This window comes from Aulonocara stuartgranti (assembly GCF_965226115.1).
Source record: "Aulonocara stuartgranti genome assembly, chromosome: 23".
Taxonomy (NCBI): domain Eukaryota; kingdom Metazoa; phylum Chordata; class Actinopteri; order Cichliformes; family Cichlidae; genus Aulonocara; species Aulonocara stuartgranti.
The window spans coordinates 20,563,793-20,582,594 of NC_138958.1; the positions used below are offsets into that span (position 1 = coordinate 20,563,793).

Here is an 18,802-nt window from a genome sequence, read left to right on the forward strand (position 1 = left end):
CCCTAGTAAAAATCACCAATGATCTTCTGCTTGCAGCTGATTCTGGACTTATATCCATCTTCATTCTCCTTGACCTTACAGCAGCTTTCGATACTATCTCCCACCGCATCCTCCTTCACAGATTAGCATCTATTGGCATCGATGGTACAGTACTCGCCTGGTTTACTTCTTATATCTCTGGCCACTCACAGTCTGTGAGCGGCCAGTGAGACAGTAATCATCTATCTCCTACCCCTAGGTAATATTTTTAGGAAGCATAACATCCAGTTTCACTGCTACCAAGATGACACCCAGCTCTACCTATCCTCCAAACCCACAGCTACTCTCCCACCCACATCCATTTCTGACTGTGAAATCAAGGTCTGGTTTACTCACAACTTTCTTAAACTTAATGGCAATAAAACAGAATTCATTTTAATAGGCACCAGATCAAAACTGACTACAGTTCCAACCAGTCTTTTGTTATCCATTGATAACTCTGTTGTCACACCCTCCCCTCAGGTTAAAAGTCTTGGTGTCATCCTCGATAGCACTCTGTCCTTCACAGCACATATAAATAATACCACTTGGTCTTCCTACTTTCATCTTCGTAATATTAACCGTCTTCGTCCCTCACTCACACCACACAGTACCGCCATACTTGTCAATGCTCTTGTCACATCTTGTCTGGATTACTGTAATTCTCTTCTCTATGGTCTACCTCATAAATCCCTCCATAAATGGCAGTTAGTTCAAAATACAGCTGCTCGTATTATTTCCAGAACTAGATCCACTGAACATATAACACCTGTTCTTAAACAGCTCCATTGGCTCCCAATTCACCTCCGTGTCAATTTCAAGATCCTGCTTCTCACTTTCAAAGCGCTTCATAACCTTGTTCCTCCATATCTATCCGATCTTCTTCATACATACTCGCCCCTTCCTACACTCCGCTCTTCTTCAGCTTCCCTTCTGTCTGTTCCACCTGCTCGCCTGACTACCATTAGACTCAGAGCCTTTAGTTGTTCTGCCCCGAGACTTTGGAATGGACTTCCACTTGCTCTCCGGACCGTCTCACCACTTTTAAATCACGTCTCAAAACTCATCTATTTAGAATTGCATACACCTGATCTGTCTTAGGCCATTTTTACCTTGCTCAGTTTTTATATTTGTTTTTATATTTGTTTTTATACTTTTATGACTCTTTATGTCTTTTATCTTACCATGTTTGCTATATATACATTTTTCTTATGTTTTTATGGTATTGTTTACGTGTTACTGTAAGGTGACCTTGAGAGTGTGAAAGGCGCCTATAAATAAAATGTATTATTATTAATAGTAGTAGTAATACAAGGAAAACAGAGAAAACCCCAACAATAAAATGCTAATTTATTAGCCTTAATACAATTTAAACAGGGGTTATAAATAAACTCACCTCGTGTACAGCTGTTCTGAAGGAGGAAATTAGCTTTAGACATCAAAGATGCAGATAATAAACTCTCTGTTTAAAAGTCCTTGTAAACCATTTTCCTACACAACCCAGAATGCACCCTGACAGGTTGGTGGAAAACATCCACTCAGATTTTTTTTATTGCTGCTTTTATTGCATTAATCTTAATCAGACACCAGAGGGAGCCACTCCTACAGCCCAGCAGCATGCTGGGAAGAGGATTTCTCTCCTGGCTGAAAGAAGGATGAAGAAGAGGAGGGTGAGAGGCGCTTGTTTTTTCTTCCCTGCACAGCAATCGAAGAACGGCGTTTGTTTCACTTTTTAAAGTTTAAAATGATTGAAGTCATTAAAGTTCCTCAAACAGCTGGAGGTTTCAGGAAACTCCTCCTCCTTATCTTTCTCCTCCTCCTCCTCTTCCTGATGTGCTGTGATGTCAGAGGCGCTCCAGCATGCAGAGCCGGGTATCGATCGCTCTCATTGATTATTGACCGAGCCTGACGGGGAGCAGGGGCTCAACAGATGTTACATAAACAGTTGTTGAGCGTGTTGGAGGGAAACAGCTGCAAGAGAGCGACGCTGCAGACGAGCAGGTAGGACATCGCTTTTTATTTTACACTGCTGTCTTCATCATCATCTTCAGTAAAACTCACATGTGAAAACACTTCTTTTACACTCATCTACAGTAATGTGAAGCTAAAGTACAGTTAATAAATCAGCATTTATCATGAAATCCTCAATCAAAGCAGGACTTTTATTAATAATAAGTTTAAACACAGGACTTTTTGACCCATGTGTTATAATATAATACATATATAGGTAATGCTGTAAATACTAGTTAGTACATCTTTAATTTCTTTTCTTTGTGTTTTTTACTTGATTACCAAACCAAACGTTTGTGGGGAATAAATGGAAAATAATTGGGGTCAAGATTTTCAGGGACGCAAACTTTGATTGGTTCCCTCATGTTGGGCTCTGCTGAGGAAGTTGGTGTATCAGAGCTGCAGATCTGAAGGGGTTAAATTCAGAAGAATTTTAAGAGGCAGGCTTTTCATTTCAATCCGTGTTCTTATTTCCCTTCTCCACCTCTCCCCATCCACAGGTCTCCTCTCCTCTTCCTCAGGACCTCTTCTTTTTTCTCCAGAGATGCCAGGGACTCTTCCCAGGTTCCCCAGCTTGCCACGGGGGGTCACCATGCCAGCACTGCTGAACTCTTTGCCCCGAGGCATCAACCCTCCCAGTTTACCCAGAGGAATCACCATGCCCAGTATGCCCACTCTGCCCAGTTTACCCAGTATGCCCCGTGGCGTGACCATACCCAGCTTGCCCAGGGGGATGTCACTGCCGAGGGCTGCCATGCCGGCCGTAACTGAGGCTCCAAGGCGGCTGCTGCAGGACTGCTGCTCTGTGCTGGACCACCAGACACCCGGAGGTAACGGATACAGCGAATACACTGGCTGCTTCACATTACGACTCCAACAATGTTTGTGAGGAAGACGTCTTTGAATCAAACAGATAAAGGATGGGTGTACTTTTAAATTCTTAAAACAGAAGCCAAAGCAGAAGTACCTTTAATTTTCTTATTAATATTCCCCATGACCTTGGTAAACACTTTCCTGATGTGTTTATACACTCAGTCCTTAGTTTTGGGTCTAACTAAATAAAAAAAATGAAGTCCACTGTGTAAACTTTGATCTCAATAGAATCAGGAAAGAGGAATAACTGGCTAACAACTTAAGACTTATGCAGGAGACTTAACTGGGATAAATAGATGCAGCCAAGCCTAACAAGAATAACATATAATATTAGGTTTAGTGCAAGTTATTGTTGATAAACAGAGCTTTTAAATTACATCCCACTGTGGACCAACAGTCTGTTGATAGCATTACTTTCATGGTCCAAAGTTCTGGAAATTAGATCATATAATATACAAGATCAGCCCAACTCCTGCTCCGACTCGACTTCGACATTTTGAATGAGCATCTAACACTTAATTATCTTTTCATATTTTTACTGAATATATGTGGATTTTTTTTTATCACACTAGATCTCAACACAACCCAATAAAACTACCATCAGACCGATTGTCTTTTTCAAAAGAGAAAAACATCAAATACTTTCTGTTCTAATACTGTCTTTTTCCCCCACATGGGCTCACTTATTAAGTCTAAAACATGTAAGCAACATTATATTAAACAGCCAGAAAGTGAGCGATAATTTAAGAGAAGAAGACAAATGAATGTCAGTTTCAGTTTTGTTCCCTTTCTGCAGTGAAAACAGAGCAGATGAATGTTTTCAGTTCTGCAGGTTTCTGATATTTATTTTTTTCATTTTCGGTTGGAATGATGAATAAATCCAGAGCAGATTACAGAGCGCTGAGCTGCTGCACATGGCCCGGATCTCTCTCTCTCACTCACTCACTCACACACACACACACACACACACACACACACACACACACACACACACACACACACACACAGAGAAAAGTCTTTCAGGGTTAAGAGCCTGTGGGAGTATAAATACTACACTGTTAAATCTGTCTTATTTCATTTTAACAAACTCGTTAACAAACAGCATCTTTTTGTTTTATTTTAAATCTTTAATCTGGAGTTAAACAGCTAACATGCAAAAGCGTTTTCAACATTGTCCTCTGACACTTAATCTGACCATCGAGATACGAGCTTTATAACTGACGGTGAATGAAAGGAGGCGGGGCCACATCAGTGTGTATGTGTGTGGAGGATTAACCACAAGTGTGTGTGTGTGTGTGTGTGTGTGTGTGGTGTATGTGACAGTGTAGATGTGAGCTGAACGAGTCATCCTTATGTACGGTAAGAACAATTCTTTTTATTTATTAAGCCTTATCTCAAAATAAATAGAAATAGATTTAAAGATCAAACAGAGGCATAAATGAAGCTTCACTTAGTCCTGAAAAGATGTGCGACAGTTCACCTCTGCATCAGCTTCTCTCCTCAAATCTACCTGTTAGTCATGATGTCAATGTATTTTAAAGGGACAACTTACTGGATGTGTTTTTTTCTAGTTTAACAGTTTCAAACAAATGTTATGAAGGCAATAATAATAACATTAATAATAATAAAATTAATTACAGCTGCAAGCAGTGATAATTGGGCGTATCAAGGCACGCTGGGATTAAAGTGTTTCCTGTAGGCATGCGGATTTCTGATTGGCTGTTGCAGAAACGTAATGTTTATTACAAAAACTGTGTGACATTAAAGGAAAGCCTGCTAGTTGTTCATTGTGTTGCTGTGAATAATGTTAACATAGTGTCACAGCAGTACCTGATAGAGTCACAGCCTTTAATGTATTGATTGATGTTTTTGGACACGCCCCTCACAAACTGAGACCCCGATTTGAGCAAATTTTTGAAAAATTACTTTTTAAAATAGTATTCGATGTCATTAAAACAATTCTGTTTAGAAAAAGTGTTAACATACACTAGCTACCACTTCTTTTAAAGGTTTCTTGATTGCCATGGTGATGGCTCTCAGAAGAGTGTCTTTAACAGGTTGGAAGTATGACCAAATTTCATACATGTACCTGAAACACGGCAGCAGGGCCCCTGTGTTGTATAATAAAATAGAGACATTTTCACAAATCACAAAGTGCAAAATTCTGAGCATGTTAAGCCAGTAGACTCCTTTTCTTCAATGCAGATAGAGTTTTTTCTTATTTTAAGTTGAATGAATGAACTACTGATTTGAGTCATTAAAAGTTGGTTCATTTTAATTGTGTGTGTGTTTCTTTTATTTAATTATCCCTAATACGTCAACTGTTTGTCAATTTATCAGTCAGGTTTTGCTGGCTGTAGTGTTTAATTTACTGAAGCCTAAAATATATTTGTGTTTATAATATCAAATAGTTCAAGAAAAGAGTCTTTGTTACTTTACTTAATTATGTGAGGATCCGTAATCATCTCTCAATGATCTGACAATGACCATTATTCTTATTATTCTTATTAACAAAACAAATAAAAACCAAACATACCACTCTCATGGGATTTATCATATCATATATTGTAACTAATAATTCATCTGAACAACAAAATAAACAGTAAAAAAAATACAATTTAAAACCAACTCATGAAAAAGCTCTCAGAAAAGTATGATCTGCTGGTTCTGCAGGGTCTGAAGGTCCAAGCATGCCACCTGTCCTGGTTTTTGAGACAGAACAGCATGCTCGCAGTGACAGTGCGGATTCTTTAAGCTCTGCTAACTAAAAAACACAAACAATATAAACACATTACATAACAAACCACTGCGGGATTAAGATGTGTTCTCACTGCTGCATTGTGTGTGTGTGTGTGTGGTGTGTGCGTGCACTCGTAGGCCTGTTGTTGTGAGAACCACATCTTTTTGCAGAGTCTTCACTTTAGGACAGTTTGGTTTACAGATTCAGGTTTGAATCAGGTTTATGTTCAGTGTGTCATTCAGGGGCCTCGTAAAGTCAGGAAGACGAGCGTTTGTGTGTTGTGCTGGCAGCTGACCAGTGGCAGATCTCTTGTCTCCTTTAATCCCCCAAAAGCCGTGACGCCGAACATGGAGAGAGATGAAAATCAAAGAAAATCTATAAACGTCCAGTACAATCCATAAACTCGACTGCCCACTTTAGGCTGTTACAAACATTTTTTAAAAACTCACTACTAAAAACAGGTTTTTATTATAATTCAACCTGCTTTATAACATTTTAAAGAGTTTTTGTGTCTTTCTGTATTTAGTATATTATATATTTACAAACTAATGAAATTACAAAAATTACTCCACAGTTTTCTAGCTCCAACAGAGGCTGAATGTTATTATTATTAACTATCAAAAACAATGGAAAAGAAAAAATTCTCAATTTCAGAATTCCTAAAAAAAGTCCATTCCTTAATAACTCCTAAAAATTGTGACTATTTTAAATCAGAGATCAACATTTTAATTTATTAAAATTATTAGAGGACATTTTAAATATGGAAATGTTTCTCTGAAGCCTGCTGTGTTTCAGACTTTGTTTCAAATACATTGTAACTGAAGGGGGAAATTGAAACGTGTCTCTGTGTTCAGGGCTGTGTGGTTGCTGCTGGGCCCTTCGGCCACGCTACAAGCGGCTGGTCGACAACATTTTCCCAGAAGACCCTGAGGTAAACACCTGTACATCTACACCGCACAGTCTTTACATTTATTTTAGTGCTTCAGTATCAAATGTAATCAAAATCCAAAAATGTCATCTTTATTTCACATATTCATGAAGTTTCAATAAGCTACACAGTAACAACATCTCTGTGTGTATTTGTGTGTGTGCGATCAGGAAGGGCTGGTGAAAGCCAACATGGAGAAGTTGACCTTCTTCGCTCTGTCTGCTCCGGAGAAGCTCGACCGCATTGCTGCGTACCTGTCAGAGCGTCTGACCAGAGAGCTGAACCGCCACCGCTACGGGTCAGTACACACAAACACACTAAAGCCCACACAGATGGCCTTAAAATCATTATGCTAACTGGCAGCTTAAATGAATAAAATTCTACTTAAAAATCATTGAAAGAAGACATTCAGAAGTCAGGATCTAGAGTATCCCTGTAAAGCAATCAGCAGTTCAGGTCTTTTAAGTATTTAAGATCTTTTAAGTATTACAAGCTTCACACTTCTCTGAAATCAGCCCACCATCTCTAGAGGAGTGACTGATCTCAGGGGTTTAAAATATGACACACATGTTTAACAGCAATGGGATTTTTTTTCCCGCCCCTCTCAGGTATGTGTGCATAGCGATGGAGGCGATGGAGCAGCTGTTGCTTGCATGTCACTGTCAGAGCATCAACCTGCTGGTGGAGAGTTTTCTCAGCACACTGCGTCTACTGCTGGAGGCTGACAAACCACACCTCCACATACTCGCCACCAACTCTGTATGTAACACCCTGCAACAGTGGACAGCATTTAAAAGCTTTGAGATCTTGGTAAAGTGTTCATGGGTTTGCAGTAAAGGAAACATTTACTAATCACAAGCTGCAGTAGTGATGTTAATTTGTTAATGGTTATTTGTTCATTTGACCATTCACCAGTCTTTTAACATTCATTAAGTTTCATGTATTATGAGGAACTGCAAGCATTTCATCTAATGAAGGAATGTAAAATCTCTTAATGAATTTTACAAAGTAGAAGTTGTATCACAGTAGGAATGTTTCTCGGAACTGTCAATTAAAAGGTTAATTAATTATCCATAAGTTTAATTAATTTATTTGTTTTTTAAGTAGATCTAAGTTCAAATTAAAGGGCAAACTATAAGTAAAATTTACATTTGAAATTTCTTTTAATACTCAAAATTGAGCAGTTTTACTTCTGCTTCTAAATTTGTCATGTGTAGTTGCTTTTCAGTGTGTTTTGATGGATTAAGAGGCTCATTTTGTGTGTTGCGTAGTTTGTAAAGTTTGCAAACATCGAGGAGGACACACCGTCATATCACCGGAGCTACGATTTCTTCGTGTCTCGCTTCAGTGAGATGTGTCACTCTGATCACGAAGACCTTGACACCAGAAACAAGTCAGTTCTGAGGTTTAACTTTGACTTGATACGAACTCACAGACACTATTTAAGAAGGGTATACAATTGTGAGTGCCAGAACACAAATAATCAACAATTTTAGTAATCAACCATTTGATTAGATATGTAAGCATCCTCAGGTTATGCCTTTTCATATGTTAAATTTTTTTTTATATCAGCAAATTATTGAATAGTATTGATGATTCATGCACGTTTCTCTCTGTATAAGAGGAATATTGTGGAATAATCCAAAATTATGAACATAAAACAAACATCAAAACAAAACTCAGCTCCAGAGTCTGGAGATGAACGTGTACTTAGTGTGTTTGTGGGTAAACTTATGAAGTTTGTGTGTGTTTAGGATCCGTGTGTCGGGGATCCGCGGGCTGCAGGGCGTGGTGAGGAAGACGGTAGACGATGAGTTGCAGGTGAACATCTGGGAGCCGCGTCACATGGAGCAGATTGTCCCTGCCCTGCTGGTCAATCTGCAGCAACACTCACAAAACGACAGGTATAGACATGTATTAATGTTAACACTCTCGTACACCTACACGTTTTACTGCTAGATAAATAAAGTGACATCTGTGTTTAGGATTATATTTAAAAGCACTGCCGTTGGTTCCCACATTCAGCTGGTGACATTCTGTTCTAAACATCAGCTAATTTTTTGTAAAATTGATAAGAAATTTAATACGTTTGCTATGCTGTTTATGGTGCTGTTAAATCATGTGGTCAAATAAAACAAAGCCAAAAGTCACTGAAAGTACATTTAAACAGTTAAATTACTCAGAATATTGTATGAGATTTGGTTAGTGGCTTGTTTTCAGCATTTCCCTCTTTGTTCAGCGGATCTCCAGCAGAGCAGACAGAGGTTTGTTTCAGGGAGCTGCTGTGCCGAGCTGCTTATGGACACATTAACAACGCTATCAAACCAGTACTCATGTAAGATATACACTATATTTATAGCACAATAGTAGTATTACTCCTTACGAAAGCAGAGTGCTTTATATTAAGTACACAGAAACAGATTAACAAAGATTTAATAATTTCTTTGAAGTATGGAGTCAAAACATCAAACACTCAATCAAAATAGATAGAAAGAAAGTATCTAACTTCCTTCGACTCTATCTGCTGATATTTACACATATTCATATATAATACTGTTGGACTCTTTGAAGTTCAAAATGATGCTTATTTATCTTGCACATACCTTCATGCTCAACCTCTGTTTATTGTTTATTCTGAGTAGCTGTACTAATAGAGGTCAAAATCAGTAGTAGCAGCAGTATTTATTTAGTTTCTAGTATATATGATATGCTATAATAATAAATCATTACATACAGATGGCTGGACTGTCTTTCAGGCACCTGGACAGTCACAGTCTTTGGCAGGGACGAGGGTTTGCTGTTCAGTGTTTTCAGATCATCATGTACTCTATTCAGGTTTGTTATTACACTGATAATCCTGTATATACTGCACTATAGTAATAGTTGTCATTTCATACAGCAAGTTAAATTAATACATTTAAATTACCTCAGCTTGAAAGTAACATATATTTAAATGCCCTTCAAAGGAACTTAAAGGAAATACTCTTTGACTGTAAATTTAAATATGTATCTGTAGAAAGAATGAACTTACTTATTTTAACTGTGTGTACTTAATTTGAGTACTTTAGGACGTGCTTTAGCTTAAACATAATTACTTTATTCAGTTTAGTTTTGTAAATGTATGATAACATAATTTTAAATAAAATTTAACTGCTGTTATATTTATGTAACAATAATGTCAACTTAATTATGTTAATTTCTTTCTTAATTATTAGAAAGTATTGTAGTATTTAATATTATAGTTTAAGTATTGAAAAATAAGAATAACAAGTTTAACCTAAGATTAACTTAACAAAATGCATTTGTTTAAGCATTTAAGCACAATTACTTAATCTTAATCTTACTGTAGAGTAACTGAAAGTTAATTTAAATGTATTTTCAACATAGTTAAATCTACAAAGTTGAACTAATAATTATTATTTTAAGTACAAAATGTGGGAAATAAATAATAATAAACACTGCTAATGGTACATTCCTTTTACTCATCCTACATTTACCTCTAAAGCACTTAACTGTCCCCAGCTGTACTGGCTATATTACGTGTCACTCCACCTGTTATTCTGTAACTGAATTGAACTCTTGGTCAGTCCCAGCACTCCCATCTGGTCATCCAGCAGCTGTTGGGTCACCTGGATGCCAACAGCAGGAGTCCAGCTTCAGTCAGAGCTGGGATTGTGGAGGTCCTGTCTGAAGCAGCCGTTATAGAAGCGACTGGATCTGTCGGTGAGCCTCCAGCTCACACACACATCTGTTTATATATACACAGAAATGCTTAATGTTACTTATACTGTACTCTGCAGGTCCCACAGTGTTGGAGGTGTTCAACACGTTACTGCGACAGCTCAGGCAGAGCGTGGACTACCAGCTGACTGGTTACTATGACAATGGTGGTAAACATAAAACCAGCTCGATTGAAGAGAAAAAACTGCAGGACGCCGTCATTAAAACTATTGGTGTGTTCATGGTGGTATTTTAGCACTTTTTTGCATTAAAGGTGACAAACTTTTCTTTGTACTTTTCATTTTATTTACTTCATTTGAGCTGATGTTACCTCATGACATTTCAGGATCCTTTGCCAACACACTGCCTATTTACCAGAGGTCAGAGGTCATGCTGTTCATCATGGGGAAGATTCCTGTTCCTGGTATCTACCCAGCCTTGGGTTCACCCAACTCCGGGTACCATTCACATTAACTTTCTGTGCTCTCTATTGCTTGTAGTTAACACTGTACTCACCTAGTATTTGACAAAATACTTGTAAAACACCTTAATTTTGTGAAATAATATTCTTGACTCAGGTTTGAAGGCAGCAGGATGATACAGGTGATGCTGCTGAAGTCTCTCCTACAGGTGAGGTCTCTTTAAAACCCTCCAGCTCTGCTCTTACCTTTTGAAAGCACACAGTTAAAATGATAAAGGAAAACCTGGAGAGTCGGTGAAGTGCAAATTTACAGTGGATTTTGAGATAATCAAAATGAAATGGTGTTTTGTTTATTGGTTTATCAGATAAACAGCAGTTGATTCTACACTCGCTGATTAAAGTCGTATGACTGAATAAAGCTGAATAACGTATGTCTCCAACAGTTGATTCTGTTCATCTGGACGTAGTGTTTTGTGGGAGAAACGTTTCGTCACTCATCCAAGTGACTTCTTCAGTCTCAGCTGACTGCAGGTTTCTCTAATCTTATAAACAGTACATTTGCATAATGACTGAAACCAGCCCACTGAAGGAACAATGGGCTGGAAGGTCAGTTCCTTAATCTTAACTATGCAAATTCTCATGACCATTGATCAATTGACCACTGACCAAAACCCACTGATCAATGGCCATGAGTACCATTCACAGAGAGTTGGGGAATGGCTACAATCACAGCATTGTAAGATGGTGAAAGATGTACCCTTAGGCCCCCTCCTCGATTCAGAGATGGTCTTTCCCTTTTCACATAAATGGCCTCCTTGACTCCGCACTCAAACCAGCGTTCTTCCCTGTCCAGGATGTGTACATCCTCATCATTGAAAGAGTGTCCACTGGCCTGTAGGTGTGAACAGACTGCAGAGTCCTGGCCTGACAAGGTAGCTCTTCTGTGTTGTGCCATCCGCTTCGCCAGAGGTTGTTTGGTTTCCCTGATGTATAAATCCTGGCAATCCTCCTGGCACTTAACAGCGTGCACTATGTTACTCTGTTTGTGTCAGGGACTCGATCCTTGGGATGGACCAATTTTTAGCACAGCGTGTTTTGGGGTTTAAAAGCCACAGACACCCGGTGTTTAGAAAAAATGCGTCTCAGCTGTTCTGATACTCCTGACACTTATGGGATCACTACATGTTTTCGCTTAGGCAGCGGTTGTCCTTCTCTCCTAGATCGGCTGGAGCTTTCTTTTGGCGCCTTCCCAGCTTTGACAAAAGTCCAGATGGGATAACCACATTTACTCAGGGCCTTCTTGATGTGCTGTTCTTCTGCCTCCCTGGACACTGTGTCTGTGGGGATGGTGAGATTTGATTTTCACCCAGGTGTCATCCACATATCTGAACCAATGGCTTGGTGGTGTTCCAGGGTAGGATCGCAAAGCCCTCTTTTCCACTTCTTCCATGTACAAATTGGCCATGATAGGTGAAACTGGGGAGCCCATGGCACACCCATGTTTCTGCCTGTGGAACTGACCCTTGTATGTGAAGTAGGTGGAATGAAGACACAGTTCCAAAAGCAAACACACTTGGTCGATGCTGAGAGTGGTCCTCCCACAAAACGCTACGTCCAGATGAACAGAATCAACTTTTGGAGATTTACTTACCTGGATGATTGAGCATGCATCAAGATGAATAACGTATGGTTCAAATAAATCAGAATTTACAGCACTTGAGGCTCATCTTTGTAATCTTTGAAGCTGTATTCATGCAAGCTTAAATAACATTTTCCTGTCAGTCTGACATGCTCGCTGTCCCTCCTCTGTGCCTCAGGTGTCAGAGCATTACGAAAGTAGCAACCTGCTGACGGCGCTGCCCTCGTCTTTCCTGGAGCCTCTGCTGTCCTTCACGCTGATGGAGGATCCGGAGATCCGCCTGCTTGTTCTGTCCATCCTCACCTCGCTCATTGACAGACGCCACAACGCCTCCCGGCTCACCACAGCCAGGTCACACTTCCACAGAGACAACACCACTACTACCAGAGACTAATGACCCATGTGGAGAATAATGAGTTGTAAAGAGCTCCACCCTGTGGCAGGGGGATGTCACTGCAGACCTGCTGATTGTCTTTAGCTTGTGATGAACATAATGTAAATACTTCCACTTTTCTCTCATTAAAAGATGATCTGCAATAATCATTTTAAAGGAGGATCACATAGCATTGTTGGTCATTCTAAAAAGGTTGGAGGCGTTTCAGATTATTTAAACAAAGATACTGCTTTACACACATTTTTACAACAGGCTTGAAAGAATCTGTGAATCTGCCTTATAAGACTGTTGTTCAGTCTCTACCTTAAATTCAAAATTAAAGTCATGGCCAGATGCATTTTATTTAAAGTGCTCCTATGGTTCCCTCATCCATAGAGCCCGCATGGCTGTTCATTTTGATCCTACCATTGTGGATTTATTATAGCAGAAAACTGAAAAATAGCATTTGTCTAAAGGCGTTAACTGACCTGTTGAGGATCGATAAGTTATTGGTTATGTGTCTACAGTGTGGCATTTGATGTCTCATCCTTGGAAATGAAAGAGGACAGATGCTCTCGACAGGACAACCTGTTCATGAGGAAGGTAAGCTCACATCATCAGAGACACCACGAATGATGTCACTAGTTCGGAGGTTCGAGGTTGGAAGAATTTATTTCAGAGATTTACACCAAGATTTGATCATATGGCTTTTAAAGGCAGGGATAAAACGGGTGGTCTTAAGTGTACATCATGATATTTGCACATTTCAGCATGATGTGTTTGTGTTCATGCAGCATGCTCAGCGTCTCTACAGACACGTCTACCTGGCCTCTAGGGAGGAGAACAGTGGACGCAGCCACTACCAAGCCCTCTTCACCCTATTGGCTGTTCTAAGTGTGGAACTGGCCAATGAGGAGGTTGTGGTGGATCTAATTCGACTGATCCTGGCTCTGCAGGTAGGCAGAACCTCTGTGATATGATTTAAAGGCCCGTGTAGGGGCAAAGCTTAGTTTATTAATGTTGCAGTGTGTGGTGTTTACAATAAACAATAAATAAAATAGCACATTGCTTCTTCCTCTCCCTTTAACTTTCCTGTGATTGGCTGCACAGGAGATGACTCTTTCCAATCAGGAGTGTTTGTCAGTGCTTAATCGCTGTGGGATCCACGCCCTCTGCGCCGCCTTCCTCAACCTGCTGTCACAACTTGGCCCGCCTCCAACACTCCACCAGCACATCACTCAGGTGAAGTCGGTGTAAGAGTGTGTGTGTGTGTGTGTGTGTGTGTGTGTGTGTGTGTGTGTGTGTGAGAGAGAACATGAGAAACAAAGGTGTTTGTTAGCACAACATCACAGACTGTGTGTTTGTTTTGGATCTTCAGGTGATAGAAAGTCGACAGAAGGATGCTCCTCACCTGCTGCCCGAAGTCATGTTTTGTGACAAACCCAGGTAGAGCGAGAGGCGCACTAATTGATTGTATTAAAACATTATAAAATTTAAAACTTTAGTTAGAAATAAGAGTAGAAATTCAACCAGACACCCACATATTTACATAATCGAAAAGCAGAATAAATATTGCCAGGTTAGCCCCATTTTAAAGTTAAAAAACAAATAAAATATAGTATTTTATGTTATTGAGTTATGTAATTACACTTTACTAAAGTGTTGAAACTCTAGTAGAAAAAGCATAAAAACATCAACTATTAAACAGTACCATGCTGACCTTATATTGTTCTCAATATTCTTAATAATATGCTTGTTATGGTTGATTCTGGTAACTCGCAGTATAGACAAAATCAATCCAATCAATCATGCAACTAGTCAGCTCACGACTGTGGCAACTGATCCGCTGCAAGCCGTGGGGTTGCCAAGTGCTGAGGCAAACAGTATGTAAACATCACTCTGCTCACTCAGTAACTGCAGGGCTCCTAGCATTAGCATCACCACAAAAGTGTACACCAAGGGCTTCATAGCACAGGTTTCTGTTGTCAAGCGGCTCCTGTAGGTGTAGTGTGCAGGTGGCCCAGTTCTTCTGTCCAATGTACATTTATACAGATTCAATTGCTTAGCTTGGTTGTACCTCAGCTTTGTTTGTCTAGCACCAGGATTTTTAAAGTCTTGGTGTTATAACTTTGTGTGTGTGTATCAGACTCCCAGAAGGTGAGCTGAAGGTGGATGAAGCTTTGCTGTTCATCCAATCAAAGATCTGCGAGGCCCTGGCAGGAAGCAGCTACAGCGCACACTGTGAACGCTTCAACACACCGTACACACCTCAGTTAACAGGTACTCAAACTAGGGTGACCAACCATCCTCTTTTCCCCAGACATGTGAACTTTTCACGTTCTGTTCGGGGCATCCGGGGGGATTTTCAAGATGGATGAAAATGTCTGGGTTTTCCTATAGGCCTATAGAGGACCCATATGTGCAACGTCATCCCCGAACTGCTGAATGTTGTAAGTGGTTGTTCCGTGCTCACAGACGGGACAGAGCGCAGAGCGGCGTGTTGAAAAGATGCCAAAAGATGCCAAAGCGCAAGTGCATCTTTTCAGACAAACTGCAAAAGAAATTTCCCTCGTATCATAAATGGGAGGCGTAGTGCACTGTGTGCAGAGCTGGCACTTACGTTTGTGTGTCTAACAAAGGTGCCGGAGATCTTGTTGCTTACATGGACACAGAAAAACATAAAAAGGCTGTGCGAGGCGAAAATTCATCTAGTAAGTTGACTGAGTTCTTTGTTACACCTGGGAAAAATGAGGATGCTGTTGTATCTGCAGCAGAAGGTGCACTGGCATTTCATACTATGAAGCATCACAGTAGTTACAGATCCATGGATTGCACTAGTGTGTTGCTTAAAAAAAAAAAAAAAAAAAGCATTTCCAGACTTTAACACAGCTAAAAAGTTCAGCAGTGCCTGCCAGCTATTGTCAATGGTGTGATAGTGCTGGATTCAGTGGAAGTCACTCTTGAAGCTCTTTCTCAGACTTAAGTAACCAAGGAACAGAGAAAATATTCCCAATCATACTTCGACTGGAAGAATGGTGGCGTGCAAACAAAATTAATTGAAGTTAGAAACGTCAAATGAGACAGCAGAAACCACTGCACAACACCTTACTGGTACCTCACTGGTAATTTTTCTTATACAGATGAGGCATTATTTCTGTAACATTATTTAATTCCAGAGGTTTTTAAGTTATTTTCTTTTGCGCTTGTTGACTTGTAAAAGCCTATAAAACATTTTTGATTTCAACATTTATTAACAGAGAAGGCATCTTTTAAATATGTTAAAAAATACTTTAAACAAACAGTATTATTAAAATTCTTCATGACTGGGCCAAGTGTCCTCTTTTTTGGAAATCAAAATATGGTCACCCTAACTCAAACACACCCTTAATATTAAATCAATTTATCAAAGACCCAAAGCTTCACACTGGGTTTTTATTTATGTCATTTTATGTAATTTAGACTTTGTGTTTGGTAGTAAGTAGTATATACCATACTCAGTGTAATAATATATAAAAGTAAGTAGAAAGTAAAAGCAAGTAAGTAAAGTTTAAGTAGAACTGTCTTGAACAATAGTAGTTACACAGTACTTAACAATGATTGTTCAAGATCCCAGTATGGACTGTAAATAAGAACAAACGATCTAAAGCATTGTTGAGAAGCTGATGGTAATGTTTCTCAAAAACTGCAGGTAAATATTTAATAGCAGTGGGTTTGAGGGTCCACTTTAGCAGCAGTATGAGTGCACTGATAGAGGCCCCAGTCTCGTAGAATTCAGACTGAATTACTGTTTTATTGTAGAAGAGGATCGTCTGTCTAAGAGGAAGAGCATTGGAGACGCCGTCTCTCTGCAGGTGGACATGGACCTTCCGTTCTGTCCTGATACACCACAGGTACCCATCTGCTGAATGTACCTGTCCTTTTGTCCATCGTGCTGTTTTTGTGTCTGATCATATCTCTGTGTGCAGAAACCTCAGACTGAGCAGATCACCTTTGAGACGCTGAAGAACGCCATCGGTAGGCCATCGATTTCAAATCAATAGTTTCACATGATTTACTTGTGAACATCTAGGAAATATTCTTCAAATTGTCCCCTTCAGCGTATAGTGACAATGACTTATTTTGTATAATTTTATTTTCATTAAAATTAGAATTTTAACAATAAAAAAACGCCCATTTAATTTAAGCCACGTAAGTGAAACTATTAACAGCGAAATTCAAAGTGAAGCACTGGGTTAGCGTCAACAAAGAAGATCTGTCTTTGATCTGGTTTTTCTTTCTGTCAGAGGACAGAGGCGTGGTCGAGGAAGAGGAGAGGAGGAAGCGGATGGAGGTGGTGGAGAGGTTTCAGACAGCTCCCTTTGAGGAAATTGCTGCCCAGTGTGGAGCCAGGGTGAGCAGCTTATTGTACTCTAACAAAGCAGCTGAAAGCACCACACCCACGCCATCGATGTGATTCTCAGCCAATAAGAGCTCACTTTAGTTTAGTAAAGTTGTTAAAAAAATTTTCATCTAGATGAAATGATCTGTCTTGAAGTGATTAAAACGGTTTTTTAAAATAATGCCTTTATTTGTCTCTCCAGACATCGTTGCTTCAGTCCAAACTCAATCAGGTCTTTGAACTCATCATACGTCCTCCTCCTTCTCCCTCTGGACATTCGGCACCTCGATCGACTCCGGTCTATGAGATGAAGTTTCCTGACCTCTGTGTCTATTAAAGACATTCAGCAACAACCTCGTGATGATGTTGAAGCACTTTGTTTGGTAAAGAAACGAATCAGTGGCTGTGAGGGAAAGAGTTTTACATTTTAGTGATTTAGTGTGGCTGTTTCCTGTATAGCTGTCAGATTTGATCTTTTTGTATTAGAAATGGACTGACTCAGTGTTTGACTTCATATTTCCCAGTCTGCCCTACTGTTTGATCCTCCAGTCATGAGGTGCATCTGTACACAAGTATTGTTAATGGTTAAATGATGCTGCACTAAATAAATAGTACATGTTAATTTTATCGTCTCATCTTATTCACACACAGCAGACCTCTCGCTGTGACAAGCAACAGTTTGTTTTCATTTTCATTTTCATTTGTGCAGCCCTGCCTTATTTTGAAGGTTCACACACAATTGATTTGTTTTTTTCTGTGAACCAAGGCTTCTACTGTAGCAGTATTGAGTCATAGACTTGTTTATGTAGTTATAAATGTTATACTTTACCTAAAAATGTACGTACAGGTTGTTCTGAGGACAATAGCTGTTGTTTTTTTTTAGATTAGTTCAGTGATTCGTATTTCTTCCATGACGCTACATGCTCTTTTTTTTAGCACTTACCTTTTCTTTACTTTTTTCTGGCCCAATACTTTATATTGGTCATTACGTATTAGTTTAGGAGTTTTGTTTAATGTGGATTTTTTCTTAGCAACCTTTTATTTTTTTATGATTTCACTTTCTTTCTTACCTAGTCTTCTTCTTCTTCTTCTCCTTCTTCTTCTTCTTCTTCTTATTAGCCCTTTAGAGCTTAAACCATGTAGTAATTGACAGAAAATGCAGTTACCATAGGGCGGGCTGGGGTATACCCTGTACAGGTTGCCAGTGTCTCACAGGTCTAAAGCTGCTACATATTTGCTCTGGCATTTTTATTTTTTACAATATATTGCTTAAAAATGTTTAATTGATTTTGTTATTTTGGGGGGAAAAAAATCCCACTGATCATAAAGGGTTAGTGCCACCATTGTAAGTTCCTGCTTATTTTATGAGCTCACTTTATTCTGCTTGATGGACACTCCTCCTTTTCAAGACTGACATGTAAAGACTTTTCACGTAGAGCATTTTCACCTATTTCAGGAGCTGACTTCTATTAAGATTTATCGCTGTTGTTACTCCTTCTTTGAGGAACTCAAAGTGAAGTTTGTTATTGTGGCTGTGGATCACAGGTAGCAGGTGTCTGGTGTAGATGTGCATGTGTTCTGGATTCGTGCATTTGTGTAGAGAAAAGATGTATCTTGTTTTGCTTGCAAATAACTTTTTATAACTCATTTAATAATTAAAGTTATTTACATATATCAATACATATCAAAACATCTTTCTCAG

General features: G+C 39.3%; 1 protein-coding gene across 2 annotated transcripts; it reads left to right on the forward strand.

Annotated features, from left to right (window-relative positions):
- Nucleotides 1–1,627: 1,627 nt before the first annotated feature.
- On the forward strand, nucleotides 1,628–18,740 carry LOC309700866 (protein EFR3 homolog B-like). 2 transcript variants are annotated; one of them, XM_082524750.1, is made up of 24 exons: nucleotides 1,628–1,688; nucleotides 1,867–2,019; nucleotides 2,529–2,858; nucleotides 6,496–6,572; nucleotides 6,740–6,867; nucleotides 7,178–7,328; nucleotides 7,841–7,962; nucleotides 8,324–8,473; nucleotides 8,809–8,904; nucleotides 9,326–9,404; nucleotides 10,157–10,292; nucleotides 10,370–10,522; nucleotides 10,636–10,747; nucleotides 10,868–10,919; nucleotides 12,528–12,700; nucleotides 13,250–13,325; nucleotides 13,517–13,678; nucleotides 13,833–13,964; nucleotides 14,101–14,168; nucleotides 14,869–15,002; nucleotides 16,521–16,612; nucleotides 16,688–16,736; nucleotides 17,006–17,112; nucleotides 17,303–18,740. In XM_082524750.1, exons 3-24 carry the CDS (start codon nucleotides 2,573–2,575, stop codon nucleotides 17,435–17,437), a joined length of 2,670 nt encoding a protein of 889 aa, XP_082380876.1. In that variant the 5' UTR covers nucleotides 1,628–1,688; nucleotides 1,867–2,019; nucleotides 2,529–2,572; the 3' UTR covers nucleotides 17,438–18,740. The 2 variants fall into 2 exon arrangements, with proteins under 2 accessions (XP_082380876.1, XP_082380877.1); XM_082524751.1 differs by lacking the exons at nucleotides 1,628–1,688; nucleotides 1,867–2,019; nucleotides 2,529–2,858 and adding an exon at nucleotides 4,176–4,260.
- The last annotated feature ends 62 nt before the right edge of the window (nucleotides 18,741–18,802 follow it).